The 22490-nt window shown below is 35.0% G+C and overlaps 3 protein-coding genes, 1 long non-coding RNA gene and 2 other non-coding genes across 6 annotated transcripts; 5 read left to right on the forward strand and 1 right to left on the reverse strand.

Annotated features, from left to right (window-relative positions):
* Positions 1–5398: 5398 nt before the first annotated feature.
* LOC113345619 lies at positions 5399–7066 on the forward strand. Its single transcript, XR_003358223.1, has 2 exons — positions 5399–6138; positions 6280–7066. It is a non-coding gene; the product is annotated as an uncharacterized LOC113345619 (long non-coding RNA).
* On the forward strand, positions 5573–5653 carry LOC113345636. The gene has a single exon (XR_003358226.1). It is a non-coding gene; the product is annotated as a small nucleolar RNA SNOR75 (small nucleolar RNA).
* Positions 5779–5860, forward strand: LOC113345635. The gene has a single exon (XR_003358225.1). It is a non-coding gene; the product is annotated as a small nucleolar RNA SNOR75 (small nucleolar RNA).
* A 4018-nt stretch (positions 7067–11084) lies between the features above and the next one.
* LOC113345382 (probable E3 ubiquitin ligase SUD1) lies at positions 11085–16248 on the forward strand. Its single transcript, XM_026589152.1, has 9 exons — positions 11085–11438; positions 11586–12220; positions 12833–13491; positions 13601–13800; positions 13881–14183; positions 14432–14604; positions 14687–14850; positions 14950–15096; positions 15490–16248. The coding sequence occupies exons 4-9, from the start codon at positions 13763–13765 to the stop codon at positions 15922–15924; spliced, it is 1260 nt and encodes a 419-aa protein (XP_026444937.1). The 5' UTR covers positions 11085–11438; positions 11586–12220; positions 12833–13491; positions 13601–13762; the 3' UTR covers positions 15925–16248.
* Positions 11220–13640, forward strand: LOC113345213 (probable E3 ubiquitin ligase SUD1). The gene is made up of 4 exons (XM_026589020.1): positions 11220–11438; positions 11586–12095; positions 12833–13491; positions 13601–13640. The coding sequence occupies exons 1-4, from the start codon at positions 11220–11222 to the stop codon at positions 13638–13640; spliced, it is 1428 nt and encodes a 475-aa protein (XP_026444805.1).
* Positions 16249–16485: 237 nt separating the features above from the next.
* Positions 16486–18986, reverse strand: LOC113345579 (probable protein phosphatase 2C 34). The gene is made up of 6 exons (XM_026589345.1): positions 18623–18986; positions 18162–18430; positions 17690–17998; positions 17375–17492; positions 17067–17290; positions 16486–16941 (listed from the first exon to the last, which is right to left on the reverse strand). Exons 2-6 carry the CDS (start codon positions 18423–18425, stop codon positions 16747–16749), a joined length of 1110 nt encoding a protein of 369 aa, XP_026445130.1. The 5' UTR covers positions 18426–18430; positions 18623–18986; the 3' UTR covers positions 16486–16746.
* Positions 18987–22490: the final 3504 nt, after the last annotated feature.

Genomic DNA, 22490 nt, shown 5'->3' on the forward strand with positions numbered 1-22490 from the left:
TCAAATAAATATATTAATTATATGAATAATTATGGTGGAATCCTGAGTCCTAGTGTCTCTTGATCCTGTGACAATTTTTGTATATATTTTGTTTTAAAAAATCTTTTCAAGTCCGAGAAACGAATCCCTTACTTATCCCATTAAAATTATTACAACCGTAGAGCGCTCGCTTTGCATGCGAGATGTACGTGGTTCGATACCCCGCATCTCCATATATTTTTATTTATCATTTTTCAATATTTAGGATTTAGCTTATCTTTTTTCACTATTAGGTGGAGTTGATTTTTTGGGTCAAGAATGAGCTCACAATAACAATACAGGTAAAACCATACTCGAATCTTGAACGTCTTTGGTTTCTCAAGGCACCAATGAAAATGGGTTTTAAGGTTTTGATTCATTTACTTATTCTTAAACCCCCTGAATGACATTAAGCAGAAAGAATGGTATAACATAGAAAAAACTAGGATATGACCCGTGCCATTATTGGTATTAGTTGTATATTTAGTTTTTTGCGAGACTACCATGAGATGAGCGTGGGAAACTCGGGGAATGGTCATCTTTTTTAAACTGAATTCGAAGCTTTTATCAATATTATTAACATAAACGGGATCGGTTTCTTGTTAGATGGTGATTAGGATGTTCATATATGGATGTACACAGACATATATACACCAGAGAGTAACTTTTTTGATGGTAAAGATATCCAATATAAATGTGTATACTGGAATCCGCACCTAGTTTCTTTTATGCTTAATGAGATAACCATTCATTCACGGTTGTGGTAAACAATACCAACAAACTTGAAAACCTAAATTCCTAAGAGCGAACTCGTAGAAATTCCTTGTTTGAATAAAATTAACTTGTCGATTATATTCCAAATTACAAATGCAGTTTAGTCATCATTTAATTAGATTGTTATTTTGTGCTAAAAAAAATTAATGCAATTTTTTTCCGAAATTCGAAAAGTTGAATCTGAGCTGGGAACCCTTCTTTCATATACCTAAAAAGTGTTACATATGCATTAGTTTTTGATATCGTTGAGTGTTTTTAAAAATGAATATTGACTTTGTGCTAGTGTCAATGTATAATTGGCATGGTTACACATTAGTAATACTCGAACCCTTGGTAAAAAAGTTTAATTGGCTAGGTTAATATAATTTATAGATAGTCATTTTACCTCCATTAAACATGTCATTTGCATAATATATGGTAATTATCATTCATCATTCGCTATAGTGTCTAGGTTTGAGAGACTTTATACTCTATTGTGAAGCCTCTTGAAAAGAGAATGATAACTATACATTTATGGTTTTAACTAACACATGAAAAACGCCCATCTTACAACGTAAAAAAAAATGTAAAACATTAAATCCTACAACATTCCCTTGGATATTAGTGATACGAAGCATCTTTGAGTCTTTCTTAGCGGTGAAAAATGATGTGCCTGACAAAATTGCATACATCATATGCCAAGTATAATTTTCCTTGCAAATTGATAATAAAATCTTGTTGCTTTACTAAATTGTTAAAGACTCGCATTAAATAAATTACAAATCCAAATAAAAGAAATTTCTCCCTCTAATACATGAATCGATAAACTGTACATGTATAAGAGAGTTTTTCTTTGTCAGCATATGCGTTTGAGGCCTAGAAGTAAATAAGAGACCCAGTCTAGATACCAATGGTATGAAAACTTGCAGATTAAACTGATATTATACCTTGACCTAAGAGTACATAAGAGACCTAAAACATCCATAATACTACAATTTGCTAGCACAAAATGAACATGACACTACATCTGAATATTAAAATATTTTTTAAATCAACTTCTACAAAGTTTAATATATTTATACATAGTTTGGTTTGTAGGTATCTTAAATGAAATAAAAGAAGCTCAAGTATTAGATGGTATCCACGGAATAAAAGAAAGGTGATGAACCAAGTATTAGTTATGGTATCTTTCGATGCAAGATTTATATGTGTTCCTATGCACTAAGCTCTCTTGAACTAAGAAAATCTTTAGAAAACTCGACATTTTAGTCATGGTAATCACATATGTGCAAATGAACCACATATTCTAGCAAAAATTAGACATGTACCTTTTTGGAATACCAAAACTTCTTCATCTTCATAAATGATAAAATGTATGGAATGAAAATTTGTTTAGTGTCGATATATATAAGTACAATGACACATAGCACAAAAAAAAAAATCGCATCATTGTATTGCTCGCTAAACCGTAATTATAAGAGTACATAAGAGACCTAAAACATCCATAATTCTACAATTTGCTAGCACAAAATGAACATGACATTACATAAAAATATTTTTTGAATCAACTTCTACAAAGTTAAATATATTTATACATAGTTTGGTTTGTAGGTATCTTAAATGAAATAAAAGAAGCTCAAGTATTAGATGATATCCACAAAATAACAGAAAGGTGATGAATCAAGTATTAATCATGGTATCTTTAGATGCAAGATCTAGATGTGTTCCTGTACACTAAGATCTCTTGAACCAAGATAATATTTAGAAAACTCGACATTTCAGTCATGGTAATCACATATGTGCAAATGAACCACATATTCTAGCAAAAATTAGACATGTACCTTTTTGGAATACCAAAACTTTTTTATTTTCGTAAATAATAAATTGTATGGAATGGAAATTAGTTTAGTCCCGACATATACAGGTATAATGACGCATACCACAAAAAAAATCGCATCATTGTATTGCTCGCTAAACCGTTTTCTTCGTTGCTTAAAAACAGTCTCCGGATATCAGAATGAAAGCTTATAGGTGAGCTTCAATAATCCAGTTTCGTGTTGCTTATTTTAAATTAAACTGTATAAATTAAGTTATATAAATGACACAAAAATTAAGATGATATTATATTTTATGCCAATATTAAACAGTATTAAGAAAATGATTCATTTCCATTAACAAAAATTATCTAAATTAAACAAAACAACAGTGAATCATACTTTGGGATATACAAAGAATGAACCTTGGGAAAGGAATAATGACGCATATAGGTATAATGACCTATCCCACAAAAAAAATTGCATCATTGTATTGCTCGCTAAACCGTTTCCTTTGTTGCAAAACAATCTTCTGATATCAGAAAATGAAAGATTATAGATGAGCTTCAATAATCCAGTTTTGTGTTGCTTATTTTAAATTAAACAGTATAAATGACACAAAAATTAGGTTCATATTGTGTTTTATGCCAATATTAAACAGTATTAAGAAAATGATTCATTTCCACTAACAACAATTATCTAAATTAACCAAAATAACAGTGAATGATACTTTGGGAATAAAGTTGTGCAAAAAATGAACCTTGGGAAAAGAATTTGATTATAAAAGGATTTAATTTAAAAGTAAATTTATTGGGAGTTTAATTTAGAATAAAAAGAAACGCTTTAACATTAAATGAGATGAATAACTCCCAAATAAATGATATTAAATTAATGGGCAATCAATTTAAATTATGAGAATTTAATTTAGAATTAAAAAAAAAACGTTTAACATTAAATGGGAGGAATAAATCCCAAATAAATGACATTAAATTAATGGGAAATCAAGTTTAATTCATTATCTTAGGTAATATGTGAATTAATCTGGACCCTTCTTTATATGCTTAAGTAAAATTAATATGTGAATTAATCTGGACCCTTCTTTATATGCTTAATATATAGATTGAAAATCTTAAATATGTAGCTCAATCTGGATCATTCTTTATACGACATAAATATAATTGAATAACTTAAATAGGTGCCTCAATCTGGGCCATTCTTTATGTGTCTAAACTGTAGATCTCCGTCCAAATATAAAAACACCATTGTTCCTTATAATATAGATAGATGAAGAATTCGATAAATAAAGCTGTAAAAATGATTTGAACATATATAGTACTTACCAATCGAAAAGAAAAAAAATAAAACTTGTCGTCGGATAGAAAACACACACATATATATAACTCGAAATAAAAAGACTATAACTTGCCATCGGACAGAAAAATCACACACATATATAACTTGAAAGAAAGTTTCTTTCTAACAGTAATTCAATTATGCATGGTTACTTTATAAAGCGTTGGCAAATAGTAGGTACTTTACTCCCTTCGTCGGGATTTAGTTGATAAGATAATTGTTTTTTTTCTAGCGAAAAGGTACCAAATATTTCCATATTTCCCACCTAATTCCTAATTATAAAAAATAAATAAAAAACTCGGATGTGAAGAATAATATATTAAACAAAAAATTTGAGATTCATGGTCTACGTGGAAATTATTTCATTTTTTAAATAGTTTTGGATTTTTTTAAGTAATTCACGACGAACGAAGTATATGCTAATTAGTTACAATTGTTAGTACTGTTTCCACTTAATATTTAAAAGAAAACAATAAGTTCTCCATTATGTAGCCTAAAATCAATCTAGTCTTCTATTACACATCCTAAAACCTATTTATAATCTCCCTTGGAGCTCAATTATGTAGCCTACAATCAATCCAGTTTCCTATTACACATCCTAAAACCAATTTATAATCCCCTATAGAGCTCAATGGATTGGTAATTCATTGCACATCCCTATTTTACAAGATTTGGCGGCCTTTGGCCGCCACCGAACGACGCATGGTTAAACTTCTGTTGTTGGCGGCTTAAACTATGTCACGTGACTTATAAGTTACGCCGAGCGTTTATTTAAACGTCGTTATTAAATTTTACCGTAGTGGATAATGTTGATTAAGTTTTACCGTAGTGGAAAACGCTTTTGCATCCACGTTGCTAGGTGAATATTGCTGCCCTAAGGCCAAACACAATGATTAAGGATGTTTTTAGCTATAGATTATTTGAAGCTATGCAAAATGGGTTTCAGACCAACCTTATTATTGTTCCATGGCATTCCTTAGCTAAACCACATGGAAACTGATAAATATTACCTATAGGTAAAAAAAAAGTTAAGAGAAAATAATAGAGATATATTAGGAAAAAAAGAATATTAGTAAAATAAAAGTAAAAGTGAAAAATAAAGAATAGAAATGAAAGTTTCCAAATGAAAAATAAGTATCCGTTCAAAATCATACGAAAATTGAGTTTCCGCAAAGTAGAAACTCAGTTTCCGTATGATTTCGTTTAGCCAAAAAATTTCGCTGTGTTTAAACGACACGGAAGACTATAATAGTTGGATTGCACTATAATTAAACTATAGTGAAGCCAAATCACTTATCACTGTGCTTGGTTCATCGAGTGGTTTATATTGAGTCAGCAATAGTCAGAATAAATTGTCAAAGGATTGGACTTCCATGAATATAATTACAAGGGATTCGATTGAGAAATCGGGCAAAGATTAAATTAGGGTTTCTGTGAACTATAAATACATAAGAGTTTCTTTCACAGGAAAAATATGTTCAATAAAATAGCGATAGACTGCTCTCTTCTTCGTTCGTCTAGGGTTTTCATGTGTTTTCAATCTTATTAATTAGCCATGGATCTCGTTTTTCTGAACTGATTTTCCAATCGATGTTTTAAATTTTTTTTTGAGTTTGTGAAATAGAAATAGGGTTCCTTAATGATGTCAATCTAGATGACGAGACTGATAATCCATTCATAACCTTGATGTTAACTGAGGCATTTGTCTGAGAGGAACTCTTAAAAATTTCACCTTGTTTTTTGTTTTCCTGTTTTCTGAATTCTCTTCGTTTATTTGATTTTCTTTAGATTTATTTTTCTTTCTTATCTGAAATTCGGGGATTTAGGGTTTGTGATTCTTTCTTAATGATGATAATATAGATGACGAGACTGATATATCCATTCTTAACCTTGATGTTAAATGAGGCATTTGTCTGAGAGGAAAAATAAATAAAAAACCCTTAAAGATCCCATTCTTTGTTTTTGTTTGATTTCATTATGTTATACCTCAATCTTTTTATTTCTGATTTTTTATTTCTAATGGAGAATTTCAATACTCCAATTTGAGTTTCATTGAGGCGTTCCTAGGCTGCACCAACATTGATTTATAGTATAACCTTTGGTCACTGGGGTTGGTCCTCTCTGTTCCATAGATATGTGTCATATTATTTGCTCCGGTTAATGAAGATCTTTCTGTTCAAACAACAGTCGTTCATAAATGGTATGATACTATTTTATTTCATATTTTTGAGCTGATTTTTTAATTGATTAATTGTTATTCTTAACGTCTGATTTGATTGTTGACAACAATTTAGAACAAAGTTTAGATTTTTGCATTGTGATAATTGGTTAATTCTGCCAGACAAAGATATGTGGGCTTATATTCTGTCTACCTTATAGTACCTTTGAAGTGAAGATCCGGGGATCGGATTGTCTCCTCTGGCTGCTGCCTCTTGAAGTCTATTTAGGCTTTCTAAGGTTTGATTTTTTTCGGTCAATATATGTACCCTAATTTTGGGGGTATACTAATGAACAAAGAAGTGAACTAGCCTTAGAAGGTCAATGTACGCTTTGAGGGCCAGTGCCAAAAGAATTAGTTGCATGTGGCATAAGTTACATGACTAACAGCTCCACAAAGCAAGTTTAATAGTTCCATGTAGCTCCTCATGTGGTCAATTGTGCTTCACAGGCACTTCTTTCAGTTATTTTTATAGTAATTTGAAAGCAAGTTTAAGGTGGCGATTTTATCTGATTTTGCATTTAGCACTATGTACAACTTCGAACCACTTGAGCTTCTTGTACTACAGCAGAGGAAACAAGTAAAAGGCGACTTAAGATAACCTAGCAACTCTGAAGGTGTTGGAGTGGGCCAACTTTTTGAAGTGCAGGAACATCAAGATTACAGGGAGCAATGAACAACTTAACAGAAGGGAGACATCATAAACGCAGTCTGTCAAGCTGACTGCACTGTTGATAAGATTTTAGACTTTAAAAACAAATTTAATTCGATATTTTGTAAGTATTTAAATACTAAATGCTTGAGAGACCAATCCGAGGTCTTGGGTTGACACTGAGCAGCTCACTATTTCCTGTAATATATGTGTTTTTTTCTATCAAAAAAAAATCACCAAGAAATGTTTTCTGAAGCACATATACCCTAGAAATCCAAGATGAACTGTTTAATTGTTAAGTTCCTTCTATATTGTTGATGGGGTAATGGTGTAGTTCTTCTGTGATTGGAACAATTGCAAAATTAGCTCCTTAATGTGTTGCTTGTAAACATTCAGAAGAGGAAACTGTTTTTTTTTTTCCAGCTTTTAGTAATGTGGTTTATTTGTGAACAAAACAAGTGTTCATTAATTTTTAGAATGATGTAGAATGACAATGTACTTGTTACAAGAAAATTGTTGGAACATTTGGTAAATGAAGTGTGGAAAAGGAATGAAAAGCCAATCAGGGCAATTCTTCAATCACTCTCCTAGCTAGTCTTTTTCAGCTAGTTTTGGATGTCACAATCCGAAAGAAGGAGACCCGTAGCAGCATTATGTGACAGCTAAAGAAATTTAGTAAAGAAGCAATGCTGCATCTATTGGAGTGAAATGCAACAACATTACAGAAGTAGGGAAACGACGTTGAGATTGAAGGCCCCTTTTGCCTTCTGGCTGACAAAGAATGGAAACATAGCCCTATCTGAAGAAATTTAAACACCAATCTATAGCTTACAATCTAGAACAGTCTTTGAGACCTCAGACTTTTAAGATGGTGGATGCATAAGGGTGGGAAAAAAGGGCAAATAGAACAAATATCATCTGCAGCTATTCCCCGTCTTTTATGTTTTTATGCACGTGCAGCACATTCGACTATTTTTTTAGATCTAAAGATAACTTGTGATCATCCATTATTAACAGATCCCGTTTTGTGTGTGATCGATCACAAGTGGATTCAAATTTGTGTGGTGCAGGTACATAGGAAGGCAATTGAAGATTTAAAGACAAATAAGATTTTCTCTTATTGGTTTTAGTATCTTGTCATTTGTGCACACATCTTGATTGGCTGTGATCCAGCTAGATCTTATTTATCTTTGATAGACTTGTGGTCATCTAGTTGTGTAAGATCGACATCACTTTATAGTTTCTATTGTTAAATTGCAAATCTGGAATCTGATTATTTCGGCAATTAAGATTTGGATTGATCTAACCAGACAAAGGAGTTTATTAGATTAAGCATAAGATCCTTTGTCAACGACTCAACAAATCTTATACCTAAGATTGAACAAAGTGGTCACCAAACATATTTGTTCCTTTACTGTTTGGAAGGTGATCAAATGTAGTCGAGTGCTTAGGACTTTACACAGTAAAAATAAACTCAAGATTGATTTTTTGTCTTTGGATTCACGTGCGTGACCGTAAGTCGTAGACACAGGGATGCAAAAAGAACTAAGTAACTATGGGCAGTTTAATTGGTCTCAACTAAACGAAGTTGGCATTGCACTTTTTGTAGCGGCTTAATTCTGAGAGTATTCAAAACTGGACTAGGTCCCGTGGTTTTTCTGCATTTTTGGTTTTCTTGTTAACAAAATTTTGTTGTGTTATTTACTTTTACGCAATTATAATTTTATTATAATTAAAACTAAACACACATGTACGTTAAGCTTAATCACTTGACTCTGATCCTATAGCCAATCGGTCTTGTACAATAACTATTGTCAAATGAATATTAAGTTGTTGTATTGTCTCGACTTTGTCCATAGATGACCACACTTGGTATCAAACTTATACGTTGAAATAAAAAGATTGTGGTTGATTTGGATACCCTCGTCTTCTCAATATCCATCTGAATTCTCACCTCACTGTTGAGGAGACTAAGAATGTTGTTTTTCAAATGGGGTGGGGGTGGGAGAGGGGTAAGAAATCCCCGAGACATGATGGTTTTACCGATTTATTATGTCAAAAACATTGGGATATTTTAGGTGAAGTTGTTGTTGATATGACACAGACTTTCTTTAGAACTTGGAACATAACAACAGTTTTTAACCATAGCGACATTGCTCTTGTACCTAAAGTTCCTTTAGCTGAGTTGGTTTCCCAGTATGGGATAATAAAATTATGCAACTTCATATATAAGATTTTGTCTAAAACCTTGGCCAATAGTTAAAACCCTTTATGGGTAATCCCATTTCCCAAAATCAGGGTGTTTTTATTCCTAAAAGGAGCATATCTAACAATATTATGTTAGCTAATGAGGCTACATATATTTTTAACCACCATAAAGGGAAGGATTGTATTGTTGCTATCAAGCTTGAGATGTCTAAAGCCTATGACAAGCTGGGATGGTCTTTACTTGAGAAAATATTTTAAAAAATGGGTCTATCTGAGTAACCAATGCCTTTCTATTGTGTCTTATTTTGTCTTGCTAAATGATGTCCCATTTGGTTTAATTAATCCAGCGAGGGGGTGAGACAAGGAGACCCTTTGTCTCCTTATCTATATATCATTTCCTCTCAAGCTTTGTTTATTAATTATATATCTAGGAAGATCTTAGTGGAAGGTATTTGTTAGAGCAGTGCTCGGTCGAACTCGCAAGCGTTGCTATCTCAAGCTTGTTTGTCAATTTCAGTTGCCAAAACTATAAGTCTCGATTAAGATAGAAAGTGTAGTTGAGCATTAGAATTCACGACGTTCATTGATTGAAGACGAAGAACTACTAAGAGGAGATTGTGAAAGTTCATCAACAAAAGGTATTTGAAGACTTGAACTCATCTATCACTCAAAAGTCTATCTACTCTATGTCCTATTTGAGACAAAAGTCGTATAACTATATAGACTTCAATTATACACATCTGATATTTCGAGTTAAGTTTAACTCGCTTACATATTTCTCGAAATATGTGTTGGTAAGCTTTCGCTTTAACGAAGTTCATCTTATATTCTTGACGAAAGTCAAAAGATGATCATGTGAAAATCACCTGGTAACATCTTATATGATTTGTGTGAGACAGTCATTTTATATAGACTCAGAATGTTTCATAGTTTGTGTGAGACAATCATTCGATCACTTGAAAATTGCTTTGAAGCTAATAGTTTGTGTGAGACAGCTACTGTCATCTTCTAAAAATGTTTCAATGATTGAAATGGGAGTTTAGAACAATTAACCATGATTGGATATAACACAGTATGCATACTTTTATGCTAACTGTTGCAAGTTATTACAAGTCCGCGAACCATAATATGTATACCCGTATGCGTACTGATTGGTTAATGAAAGTCCGGGAACTTTGTATGCATACCGGTATGCGTACTGGCGTGAGTTTCAAGTTCCGCAAATTCAACTGAGTTTGGAAGTTATGCGTACCCGTTCGCATACTGGAGAACCTAAACTTAGTCCGACCACTTAGGTATGCATACCTGGATGCATACTTGAGTAGATTATGTTCTAAAATCGGTTTGTTTATGAACTAATACATTTATACATTAAAGAATGCAATATTTTGCAAACCGTAGCTCTGAAGCAAAAGCTTACTTACATTATCATTGAGAGTGAATCGAGTGATGCTAAGGATCTCATTGGCCAATTTCTGCTGGGAGGTTCGATGGTGATCCAAGCACATATGCTATTTTTAAGGATATTCAATTATATATTTTCTGTTTAGTTGCTTATCTGTTTACTTTCCAACGACCGTTATGTAATTTTTGTTGCACTGGGCTAAAACAAACAAATCCTCTATGTATTGATCTACACCTCCAATTTGGCTTCCATCGATTACTTGCTGAGGAGGATCATTAGTCCTTTTTGACCGCAATTGATTAAAAAGAGGAAAAAAAAGGACTTTTTTATTTTATCCTATATATATTTTGGTAACCTCCGTGGAATCTGATACCCATTAGCGGTATCGGTCGGACATGACCAGACAATTTCAGTGAAAAGGTAAAACAAAAAGTGGAAGTGATACATATCCCCCGTTTTTATCCCCTGAATCTGTTTCCCATTAGGTGACTTTATCTCGTCCGTTGGTTTCAATCATATGGTGAGGGCGGGGAAAAGCAGTGGATCCCACTTATGGGTGCTTTGTGAGGTGGGAGACAAATTTGGGGGATTAGTCCGGGGGAAGGTAAGCATTTTCGAACAAAAAGAGGACAAATTACTGGGTACTGAGCGCTGTACAGACGAACTCTTTCCAACAGTGATAATAAAATAAAATGGTGGGAAAACAGCAGGCAAAAAAAATATCTCACAGACCAGTAGAGACTAGAGAGTGTTAATTGAAGAACAGAAGTGCAGTGAGAGGCTAAAGAGAGACTAAACATGGAAAGAGGGTTGGAAACCAGAGAAACTATGAGCACGAAAGAGGAAGTAGAAGAAGATAAGGAAGAAGAACAGGAGAAGATTTGCAGGATTTGCCATACCCCTGGTGATTCTGAAAACCCACTTCCGTATCCTTGTGCTTGTTCTGGGAGTATGAAATTTGTTCACCCAAAATGTCTCCTTCACTGGATGAAGCAACGCAACACTTTTGAATACGAGGTTTTCACTTTTTCTCCTCTCTCTCTGATTTTGGTTCTGATTCAATTTCTTGGTTAGGGTTTTATTTTAATCTGTCCTGAAATTAGAAAACACATTGATTTGATGAAATAGGGGATATTTTCTTATGTAGACTAATGGTTTTTGCAGGTGTGTAAACATAAATTGCATGTATATCGTGTTTATGCTGAGAATACTCCAACAAGACTACCTCTCAGAGAATTTGTGGGTGGGATTTCAGTGAAAGCATGCCTTGTTCTGCGTTTCTGTGTGCGATTTTGTTTTTCAGTTTTTCACCAACACCTTATGGTACCCTTACTTGCATTTTGGATGTGGCGTTTGAGTTTAGTGAGTAGCCTTACTGAAGCAAAAGAATTATTTGTTCATAGTCACGTGTCTCCTTCAACAGCTATAATGGACTGGTTGTATGGCATTGTAATCTGCCATGTCATATATATGATGTGGTTGTGTGGCATTGCTTTAATAACAGAAGATGAAGAGCATGGGAAGGTTGAGGTTGAAGATCATGTTGCAATAGCTCCGGCACCAGGTAACGAAAATGATCATATTGCTGATAAAATTGGTGAAAATGCTGGGGAACCTCAAGCTATTGCTGGTGTCAGAAATGACAATAATTTCGCACCGGGGTTACGATTGTTGGTATGGTGGTTGAAATTGTTGGTGGGTCGCCTTTGCCGGTATCTTCGTAGACTGATGATTAATAGCTTCAGGCTTGATGTTCCTCTACGACGGACTGGTATTTATATGGTCTGAGCATCTTATATGTAAGTTTCATTCCTTTTTTACCATTCTATTTACATTAGCACTACCAGGAATGTCAGCTTCAATTGCTTCCTTGGGTCTCAACATAGATGCTAAACCAAACAATTACTGCACCAGATTGTAAATGTACCTCTCTGTAAAAGTTTAAGATCTTTTCATGATAATAAGTTGAGCATATGCCATATATTACAAATATAGCTAGTTCTAATACGGTGAATGCTTGTGTTATACGGTTGAGACAACTTCCAGTTATACGAGTAAGAAGTACTTCAATAATCTCAAACTATTGCTGGTTTATTATGTGAGTTTCTATCATCTTTGTCGGACCAGATGTTGAGATCAACATGTATATTCGCTTTTATCTGAATCTTGTATCAATGTGACCTAAGTATATGGTCTCACTTTCCCTTTCTTTTTTCGCTTATCTTTTCTTCTTTTTTTTTTTCTTTTTCTTTGAGTATGAACCTTTTTCTGCATTCATCAAGTAATATGAGCAATTTGTTGCAGGACAACTAGAATATTTATGTGCAATTCTATGACTGCTCATAAATCTTTTGTTTAAGGATTGATATATTATAATACTAAAATTATACTCTCTCTTGGTCTCTTTGCAGTTTCTGATTAGCAATCTTGTGCTGATACGGATGCCGTTCTGGTTAGGGCGAATTATTCTGCATTGTCTTTCATGGCTTTTCTTTGTTGCTTCGTCGATTTTCATGCCATTTATAGAATCAGCACTCTATATAAAAAATAACTCACTGAAGAATGCATCACATTCCGTAACAAATTTATCTGTTGAAATTCAGAATAATGGCCTGCTTTCATGTGCTGTAGAAGTGGTTGCTGAAACCTTGACTGCAAACAGTACTGGAGCAGGAGAAGCTATAAGCAGTGTTGGCAAGCCACTTTTAGTGTACCAAAGCTCAGGCCTTTATTATGTTACTACTCTTGCTATTGGATATGTGGTCGTTGTGCCTTTGGTCTTTGTTTGCCTTGGTATCCCTATTAGAACTGTTGCGTCAAAGATACGTTACTATCTGAGGAAATTCCCGACTACAATGATACATTCATTCGTTTTGATAATTCATCTTGGGGTTATTCCTTTGCTGTATGGCTGGTGGTTAGATGTTTGTACCATTACAATGCTTGGGAAGTCAGTTTCTGATAGGGTAGAATTCTTTTCGAAATTCCCTTTATTAAGCTCTTCATTGCATTGGGTGATAGGAATCATATACATGTGCCAGATAAACATTTCTATAGCCAAGTTCGAAGGGTACTATATTTTAGCCCATTTGATGAAATTAACATTTTTATTGTGTAATCACCAGTTTCTTGTGTAGTTATGTTTTTTGATGATAAATTACCTTTAACAAATTGTCCAGGTTTTGCGTAGAGAAGTTCTCTACTTTCTTCATGATTTAGCAGATCCAATCAGCATCATTTTAGGTGTACTTGTCGATGAGGTCCAAGTTAGACAATTGTTCTCCATTGCCGTTAATGGCATTTTGATAGTATCTCTAGTATATTTTCCAGGTGTACTGGCCATGCGATTAACACCAACTATCTTCCCACTGCATATTTCGTAAGTGAACCACGTTTTCTACTTCTTATTTCTGTTTTCTATGACAGTTAAAAGTTAACCAGGTTCTTTCGAAATTGCAGTGTACCTGACCCATTCACTGAGATTCCTGTAGTCATGCTCCCGCTTCAGATATGCTTACGTTATGCTATTGAACTGTGGGGAACAGTTGAAGCTCTTCTCCATCAATGGGTTACTGCAGTTTGCTGCTTTCTTGGCTTAAGTGGTTTCTTGTTTTCTAGACCTGAGGACATTGGTGGGCAGGAGAATGTGAAAGTAGAAAAGCGGCAGGACAGATCGCGTGATGGACTCATTGCTGGTCAAGATCCAAACGAAAATATTGTAACCTCACAGAATTTTGATGGCGTGGAAAAGATTGTTAATGGGTAAGTGATTTCAATTGTCTAATCTTTGTTTATGAGTTTGAGTACCAGAAGAAAATTTTAATTTCTACCATAATCGCATGTGGAATACATTCTGTCAAAAGATATTCGTAATGAAATATCTAGCATTTCAGCAATTGCTTTGGAAAGGTCAAATTTGGTGATACATGGGATATTTTCATGCGCCTGGTACTGTACCTTGTATTCTATTTTAGCTTAACTCTTCTACTGGATCTCTCGACTATTTGCAGCTATACTTTTGTACTTCGTGTTGTGTTGTTGGTCGTTCTCGCGTGGATAACGTTGCTCCTCTTCAATTCATCCTTGATAATAGTATCCCTGCAACTAGGACGTGCAGTGTTCAGTTTTATTTCTAATCTCCCAATAACTCATGGCATCAAGTGCAACAATAATGTACTCTCTTGTAGGCATCGTACTTTCTGTTCAATTTCATGCTTTTAAGTGAATTTTGTAGTTAACTCTAAGCTTCCGACTACTGTCCTTAGATATCTATGCGTTCTTTATCGAAGTTTTTTCCATCTGGACTTCTTTCACTGGAGCGAGATACTTCATCGAGCACTTTAAAGCAGGGAAAGTGCATTTACGGTTCAGGGATATCTGCAAGTTGCTTTGTCTTATCGCCGAGAGTTGGGTTCTATCATCACTTTGGGTATGGGATTGATGCATGCAGTAGATATTTTCTGTTCCTTTCTTGACAATCCTAGCTAGGATCTGATTTCTAATGTTAATATTTGTTTTTTGGTTTCAGATCATTGTTATTCCAGTGTTAATCGGGCTTCTATTTGAGTTTTCTTTCATGCTGCCAATTCGAGCATTGGTGGTTGAAGCCCCTGTTTTACTCTTGCATCAGGATTGGGCAGTGGGGATCTTCTTCTTTAAGCTGTGGAGGACACTGGTATGTGCTATAACTCTTTACCATGTGTCACTTTTGGATAGCGTCTTGTGATGCTTTAGATAGAGGGGCTCACGCTGAAAATGTGATAAACGTATTCCATGAGTGGGACACTGGTATGTGCTATAACTCTTTACCGAGTGTCACTTTTGAATAGCGTCTTGTGATGCTTTAGATGGAGGTGCTCACGCTGAAAATGTGATAAACGTATTCCATGAGTGGGACAAACTGGGGTTGATGTCTAATTGATTCATATAAGAAGCGCCTCGAGCATGAAACTGAACATAGCTCTCAAGTCTTGGAATCCACTTAAATATTTTAAAAAACTTATAAAGTGACAAATTTACATTGGGTGCATATCACTTAGCATTTGTATCGTCTGATTTGCGTTTACAGGTTTTGCTGAACCATAGGATTGTTCTGGTGGATGAAAGTTGGCGGATTAGGTTTGAGAGGGTGAGAGGTATTGGTTTCGTGAAGCTTCCACGGAATTGGATGCTGCAGGAGTTACTGATCCCAATCATTATGAATCTGTCAATGTCTCTCTGTTTTCCCTATGTTATTGCCAGATGGATAGTCCCCTCGCTTGGTTTCTCGGACATAGTGAACTCAACTATCTATCGGTTTACTTGGTTAGCCTATGTGACCATAATTGTACTGTTTTCATGTGCCAAAAGATTTACTGTTTGGATCATCAACCTTCACAATTCTATGCGAGACGACCGTTATTCTGGTTTGGGGCCGCAAAAATTTTTGGTGAAGCAGCATCACAATGCCAAAAGGAGTTTTGATAAGTTGGTCAGATGGTTATCAGAGTCTCAAAGACACTAGTGTGTCGGATACATTTGGATTTAGCGTCATCAAGGAAGATTCCCTTAAAATCTAAGGTGAGCTGTTTAACTGCTATGTTCTTTTGTTTTCTCGGCAGGTACAGTTCTTTTCTTGATGGGATAACTTTGAGAGAAGATCAGGTGATTTAATTTGCCTAAAATTGTTAAATAATCTCCACCGTATTGCTTGTAAATATTCAGAATAGGTGCTTACGCCTAGTGAGTAGGATTTTCAGTACGAAAGGAAGGTTTCAGAACTAGTTTTGTTTCTCATTTTGAAGTTTTTTTTTTTATAACATATTGTACTAGAGATTCTAGCAGGATATTGAGCTACATTATATATATAACTATAGCTTGGATTGGGGTGTGAGACTTGGTATCTTGCGCATTTCTTTGGTATTCGCATTCTGTTCAGGCGATTGCAATTTGTGGTGGCATTTTTCTTTTCTTATCAATAATACCAGCCATGAATTTCCTGAGCATACATCATCAGGTCTTGCTATTGTATACTCAAGAATCGGTTTGGAGGATTTTTTTTCTGTGATCAAGTTCCTTATATCGATTGGTTCAATATTAGTGTCAATTGAAAATTCAGTCCTTGCTAAACTCATTGAATTGCCTGAGCATACATCATCAGTAAAAAAGCAACGCTGCATCGGTTGGAATGAATGCAACAGACATTACAGAAAAGTCCGAAGAAGGGGAATGACATTGAGACTGAAGGCCCTTTTTGCCTTCTGAATAGTGACATAGAATGGGAACAGGCCCTAACCCAGACAATTGCCTAACCTAAAGCTTACAATTTAGTACAGTATTTGAGACTTCAAACTTTCGAGACGGTGGATGCATAAGGGTGGAAAAAAAGGCAAATAGCAGAGATATCATCTGCAGCAATTCCTCGTCTTTTACGTTTCCATGCGCGTGCGGCACATTCGACTATTCTTTTAGCTGCTTTCCGTTTATCCGGTGTTGAAGAAACAATTTCAACTGCTTCTTGATTTGAGATGACATCCCATACCTGAGTCAATAAGATCAGAATTTAGTGCTTGCATCAACAAATTAAAAATATTTGCACCATATTTCATATGCAATTTGGAACATATATCAAGAGGGAAGTGAAACTAGAATGATTTTTACACGTACCCCATCGGTGGCAAGGATAATGAACTGGTCTTTACTGGTTATACTCCTTTGTGTGACTTCAGGAACTGAAATAACACCGAAGTCTTTGACGCAGAAATCTCCCAAGGCTCTTGACATTGCTAATCCAGGTTTTTCCTCAGCTGGTAACCATACTCTATGTACACCTGGTTCATCGTCTAAGCAAAACACCCTTCCGTTGCAATGCATTATCCGCTCCGCCTCCTCTGAGAAAAATAAGAAGAGAATTCAGATTTGAAGATTTGGAAGAAATTGAATGACTTCAACCTGGATTACGTAGAGAGACTCACGTGGTAAGTTTGGCTTGAAGTCCATTGTAAGCTGAACTGGAACCAACGTGCCATCGTCAGAAGCCGTTGCTAACACTGCACGCGAGTCTCCCACATTCGATATGAAGATGTTGTCACCCTATAAACATCAATTAAGAGAAGCTCACTTTATCAGTTCCCATCCGAGCCGAACTTAACAAACTCATAAACGCTTATGGATTTCCAATACAGGAGGTCAGAACACTGCGTAATCTATTCAGGGCTAACAGAACTGCTTATCTCTAACGGAAAACAAAACAAGCAGATAAAAAGGACAAGATGTGAACAACCGGTTACCTGTCTGACAATTGTCACAGCAGTGGTGCCGCTGTTAAATGCATCTACATTACGATGCTGCTTGAGCTCCCGGTCAACAGCAGCACAAGTTTTCAAGTAGGCTTGTTTCCATATGTTGAACTGCCGGACATTTTTATCCGTCGTTAGCTCAAACTTGGGATCATCTGAAGCTGCAGCAAGGGTCTCCTGCCAATTCCTTAACAGTGATGATGGCATGGAATCCCTTACATGTTTCGCCACATAGTGACCCCATGTACCATGCCCATCAAACACTCCACAAAACATCATATCTTCTTGGCATCCAAATTCCTATCAATCACCCAAACAAAGAAAAAATAAACCCCTTATTGTCTAATTCAAGCAAACAACCATGGAGTATGCTGCAGGTCTAACCGGTGACCGGAGAAAATCATGTTCACCATGAAAACAACTAAATTACAGGATCAAAATGCTCAAAAGATGAAATTCATACCTCCCATACTAGAACGCAATCCTGATTCGCGGCTTTCATCCCTCTCTTAGAGTAAACGGAAGCGAAATTCTTCGAACCGAACGCATCGACGACACCCGAAGAATTCAGTATCAATTCATTCTTCTTAGCTTCTCTTATCATAGATTTTAACACCTCTTTACCAACATCATTCACACATTTCTTCCCTATCTTTATGTAAAATGACTCTGGCATTTTAGTGTTCTTACATGACAATCCACCAAACAGTGATGAAAACTTGCCCATTTGACCTGCAACTCAAAAATCATCATAAAATCCAAATTATAATCCAAAAAAAATAATACGCAAAACCCAATATAGACAACAGGTCCTATCCACTTCTAAATCATAAATTCCTCATAGAAACAATCAAATTCTTACTGAAAACTCAGAAAATTCTAGTACACAGCTGAAAAATGAAGTAACTTCTTTTTCTTGCGTACCTTCTTCTTTTTTGTGTGGATATGGATTGTTTCTGCAAAATATAATCTGAAGTACACACACAGAGCTGAGTAATGAAGCTTTTTAGATGAACTGAGACTAGTTTTTCATCAGATGCAGCTGAAGTACTACTTCAGATCTCTGACTATGAATCTCCATTCTCTGAATTCTGATAAACAGGAAGAAACCAAAATTATGTATTGTTAAAGGAATTCAGTATGCTGCATGTGTACTTTTGAAGCTATTATTTTAAGGCTCTGCTGCAATTCAGAAAACCTTTAGAAAAGTGGAGACTCTATTTAATGGGGTTATGATTAATATTTAATCCAGATAGAGAGAGACTAATCTCAAGCTAACAGTCTTAAGATTACGTGATAATAGTAGTATCATTTTTGGTTTTGTCGACTACGTGAAATAATATCTCACCCGAACATAAATTGGACTATTATTTATTGGCAAAAGACTAATCTCTGTTTAACGGCTATAATAATTACTTGCCAGCTGTTTGTGATATTAGCATGATTCTCGGATTATGACATTCTATTAAACCGAGTCCATTTCAAAGATTAGAAATATAGGATGGTAAATTTCTAAGATGTTTACGGAATCTAGAAGCAAGTGATCAAGTCTTTAAAATGTAAATCAAGGTGGTAACCAACAAAAGTATGTCTTATTTGTTTAAATAATACAAATAATAAAAAAGATACTGTTTCAGACTTCATCTGCGTCTGACATCCAAACATCCTTTAAATTTAAATTTTACGGCTCAATTACTGTTGTGAGTATAAATGTGACTAGTATGTGATTGTTCCACCTGAGCAAAAGCAAAGAGGTGTGAAAATCACAATTAATTAGTATAAAATTAGGGTTTGCATAAACCATCTCTAATGTCAATGAACAGTGTCATTTAAGGAGGGAGGGAATAAGAATAAGTGGTATTAACATAAAGTAATTAAGGTTTTTTATTGGTTGGTGTATATATTTAAATAAATGGAGATATTTCTGGACACGTTTATATCTCTAGGAGACAAGAACAAGATTGCTGAACTTGACTACACAAAAGACTGAGCTGGTTATGGGTAGAAGCGCTATTATTATTTGGTAGGAAGTGACTTAAAGATATTTGGTTACTGCTTTTGTTGGTGCGGCACCTGCATATGAAGGTGCATAATAGTATCACATGTCTTGTCAATTATTGACGGGGTAAACCATTTTTGGAGAAGTCGGAGAGCCAGTTTTCTGGCGAACTGAGTTTTTTCCGATTAGTTATACATTAATAGGTCGTGAGAAGAATGTGCGGGCTGCAACGCATTGCTTTCATTGGACTGCATTCCGAGTCACCTTGCATGATCATCTTTTTTGTTTGGTTTCTTTGATGAGATACAGCTTGTTGCGTACGAATTTGGTGGCACCTGAGTCAGAATCGAATCAGCAAAATGGAGTACATTGGAATCACTATGACAACAACAAGGGGGGATTGGATTGGACTTTATATGATAGAGTTTCTTGTTTAGGTAAAAGGGCTTTTCAACTTTTGAAAATCATGGTGAGAAGAAAATGTATTGTAATTACCAATTATGGCATTAGAATCCATTATTTGACTAACACTACTAGGATTTTTCTTGCGTATATTCAAGCAATTACTTGTTTGAGGGGGCCATGGATGCATGCTTTTATAGGCAATATAGATATGCACAAATTGGGGTTAGTTCAAGAAGAATAAGTAGCCACGTGAAGAAGATAGAAATTAGCTAGCTTTACAAATTCACAAATTTATGATTAATCCTAATGGAATTTTGGTACTTCACAGTGGAAAGTAAATAGAGAACACATTGATGTTGTTTGTTCGTGGTTGTCTTATTTCATTTCCGTAGTTACTTTTCATTCAATCTGATACTCCCTCCGTCCCCTATATATAGGCGGAAGAGTGAAATTCTCTTAGAATAAGAAATTTTTTGGTTTTTATAAATTTTCCTTATGTTCTCTGATTTATCCTCATCAATTCCAATATATTTATCTAGGAAATATGGAAAAATATCAATTTATTAAGAGCTTTTATCCATCGGAAAGTGTAATTGTTCTTGGGATTACTAAATGCATTAACTAAATTTGTTAATATCATGTTCTTTAATAAGGGTAAATATGGAAAAAACCACATTGGAATTGGTTTTATGCCTATCTATAAAGACTAAATTTTTTTACTTCTCCGCCTTTATAATGGGGACGGAGGGAGTAAAACTTTATTTAAGATGAGTAAAGTATATCTGTAAAAGTGTATATTGATGCCAAAAAGACGTGCACTCTATCATGATTTATAGGACCGAAAATTAATTAAGCCGAATGATTTGAAAGGTTGCACCTAATGGAATTTTGATATTTCAAAACGGAAAGGAGAAATAGATGGAGAATAGTTTGATGTGGTTTTCTCAGGCTTGTCGGTTTATATATATTCCAATTCCCTAGTTACTCTTCATTCGGCCTAATAGTTTTTCACTTTAGGTAACTAGAGTGTTTCTGTAGAACTGGACGTATAATGTTTTTGTGAAGCTATATATATACCAGCAGTGGCGGAACTACATACAGACTTGGGTTGGCTTCCCAAAGTCCAGAAAAAACCTAATTTTTACCATGATTTTAAGTTTGGCAAAAAAAAATCATGCTTAAACCACCTCAGCAATGCAATTAAGTTTTCAAGCCACCCAACCTTGATTTTCCAGCTCCGCCACTGTATACCAGTGTTCACCAATAAACACGTGCATCCTGGCGAGACTTATTCTAATTAAGTTCATTGGTAATAACTGAAGAGTAATTAAGACGAATTATTTGAAAAGTTGGACATTAATTATGTGCTTTGTCTAGTTGATCGACATGCTTGGAGTCGCCATGAAAAGGGTGACCTGTACGTGGCCGTAGGTTTATCTAAAGAATATCGACAAAGAGTGACATCAATGAATGTAGACTAATTTGCATAATTACGCTTATTTACGTGCACAAGAAAAGAATCCTAGGTGATTTTCATAGGGTCGACTTTGGTCGCTGTTTGCAGTACAGTGGGATGCACATGCATGGGACTGAGCATGGTACCAATACCCTGTTGAATTATTCAATATCATCAAACACTCCAAAAAATTCTAAGCTTCTACTTATGTATAAAACCAAAAATGAGCATCATTCGAGAGATATAAAATCACCATTTATCCTTTTGAATACCAGCCGTTCAAAATTAACGGCTGACAGTAAGATCAGTGGATTGTCAGATTTGCTATCTTGAATTGCATTCATTTTTGGTAATAATATAAAATCTTATAATAGGAAGATATCATTAAAATATTAGATTTAAATTCATCGTCGTTTGAGTTTATCGGAGAAAATGGCGCAAATCTTGTCCGAACTTGTCCATCTAAGAATGTGCATGAGTCCTCCCTCGTATAAAATAAATGAATAATAATATCAGGGACCACCGTTCTACGCAAAAATAACCAAAAGAAAAAAATGAACGAATTGTTAATTTTAATTTATTGGGTACCGGCCAGTTTCAAACACAATATTTACGATTGCAATACTCTAAATTATCATCCGGTGAATCGTTTTCACCTTTGTCCGTATCCTGTCATCGTCGGGCGGCATATAAAAAACATAAAGACTAGTCGGTGTATGGACAACCAATTAACCACACCTACACGAGGATGAGACTTGAGAGGTCGGTAAGTACGTAAGACCTATATATAACTAGGCCAGACCCCACCCTAGAATAAGATCGTATCCCAGCTAGTCGCTGATATTATTCCCATTTCTAGCTTACAAAATATATATATAGAGAGGAATTAAATACAAAAGTACGACCAAAAACTGCGAATATCATTTGTAGAT

This window comes from Papaver somniferum, unplaced genomic scaffold, assembly GCF_003573695.1.
Source record: "Papaver somniferum cultivar HN1 unplaced genomic scaffold, ASM357369v1 unplaced-scaffold_81, whole genome shotgun sequence".
NCBI classification, from domain to species: domain Eukaryota; kingdom Viridiplantae; phylum Streptophyta; class Magnoliopsida; order Ranunculales; family Papaveraceae; genus Papaver; species Papaver somniferum.

Coding starts and splice junctions, on each gene's coding strand:
- LOC113345213 (XM_026589020.1), top strand. CDS start 11,220: ATGGAAAGAGGGTTGGAAACCAGAGAAACTATGAGCACGAAAGAGGAA. Junction 12,096..12,832: donor CACCGGGGTTACGATTGTTG/GTATGGTGGTTG, acceptor GTCTCTTTGCAG/TTTCTGATTAGCAATCTTGT. Junction 13,492..13,600: donor TCTATAGCCAAGTTCGAAGG/GTACTATATTTT, acceptor CAAATTGTCCAG/GTTTTGCGTAGAGAAGTTCT.
- LOC113345382 (XM_026589152.1), top strand. CDS start 13,763: ATGCGATTAACACCAACTATCTTCCCACTGCATATTTC. Junction 14,605..14,686: donor CAACAATAATGTACTCTCTT/GTAGGCATCGTA, acceptor TACTGTCCTTAG/ATATCTATGCGTTCTTTATC. Junction 15,097..15,489: donor TTAAGCTGTGGAGGACACTG/GTATGTGCTATA, acceptor TTGCGTTTACAG/GTTTTGCTGAACCATAGGAT.
- LOC113345579 (XM_026589345.1), bottom strand. CDS start 18,425: ATGGGCAAGTTTTCATCACTGTTTGGTGGATTGTCATGTAAGAACACT. Junction 17,493..17,689: donor CTGTGACAATTGTCAGACAG/GTAACCGGTTGT, acceptor TGATGTTTATAG/GGTGACAACATCTTCATATC. Junction 16,942..17,066: donor TTATCCTTGCCACCGATGGG/GTACGTGTAAAA, acceptor TTATTGACTCAG/GTATGGGATGTCATCTCAAA.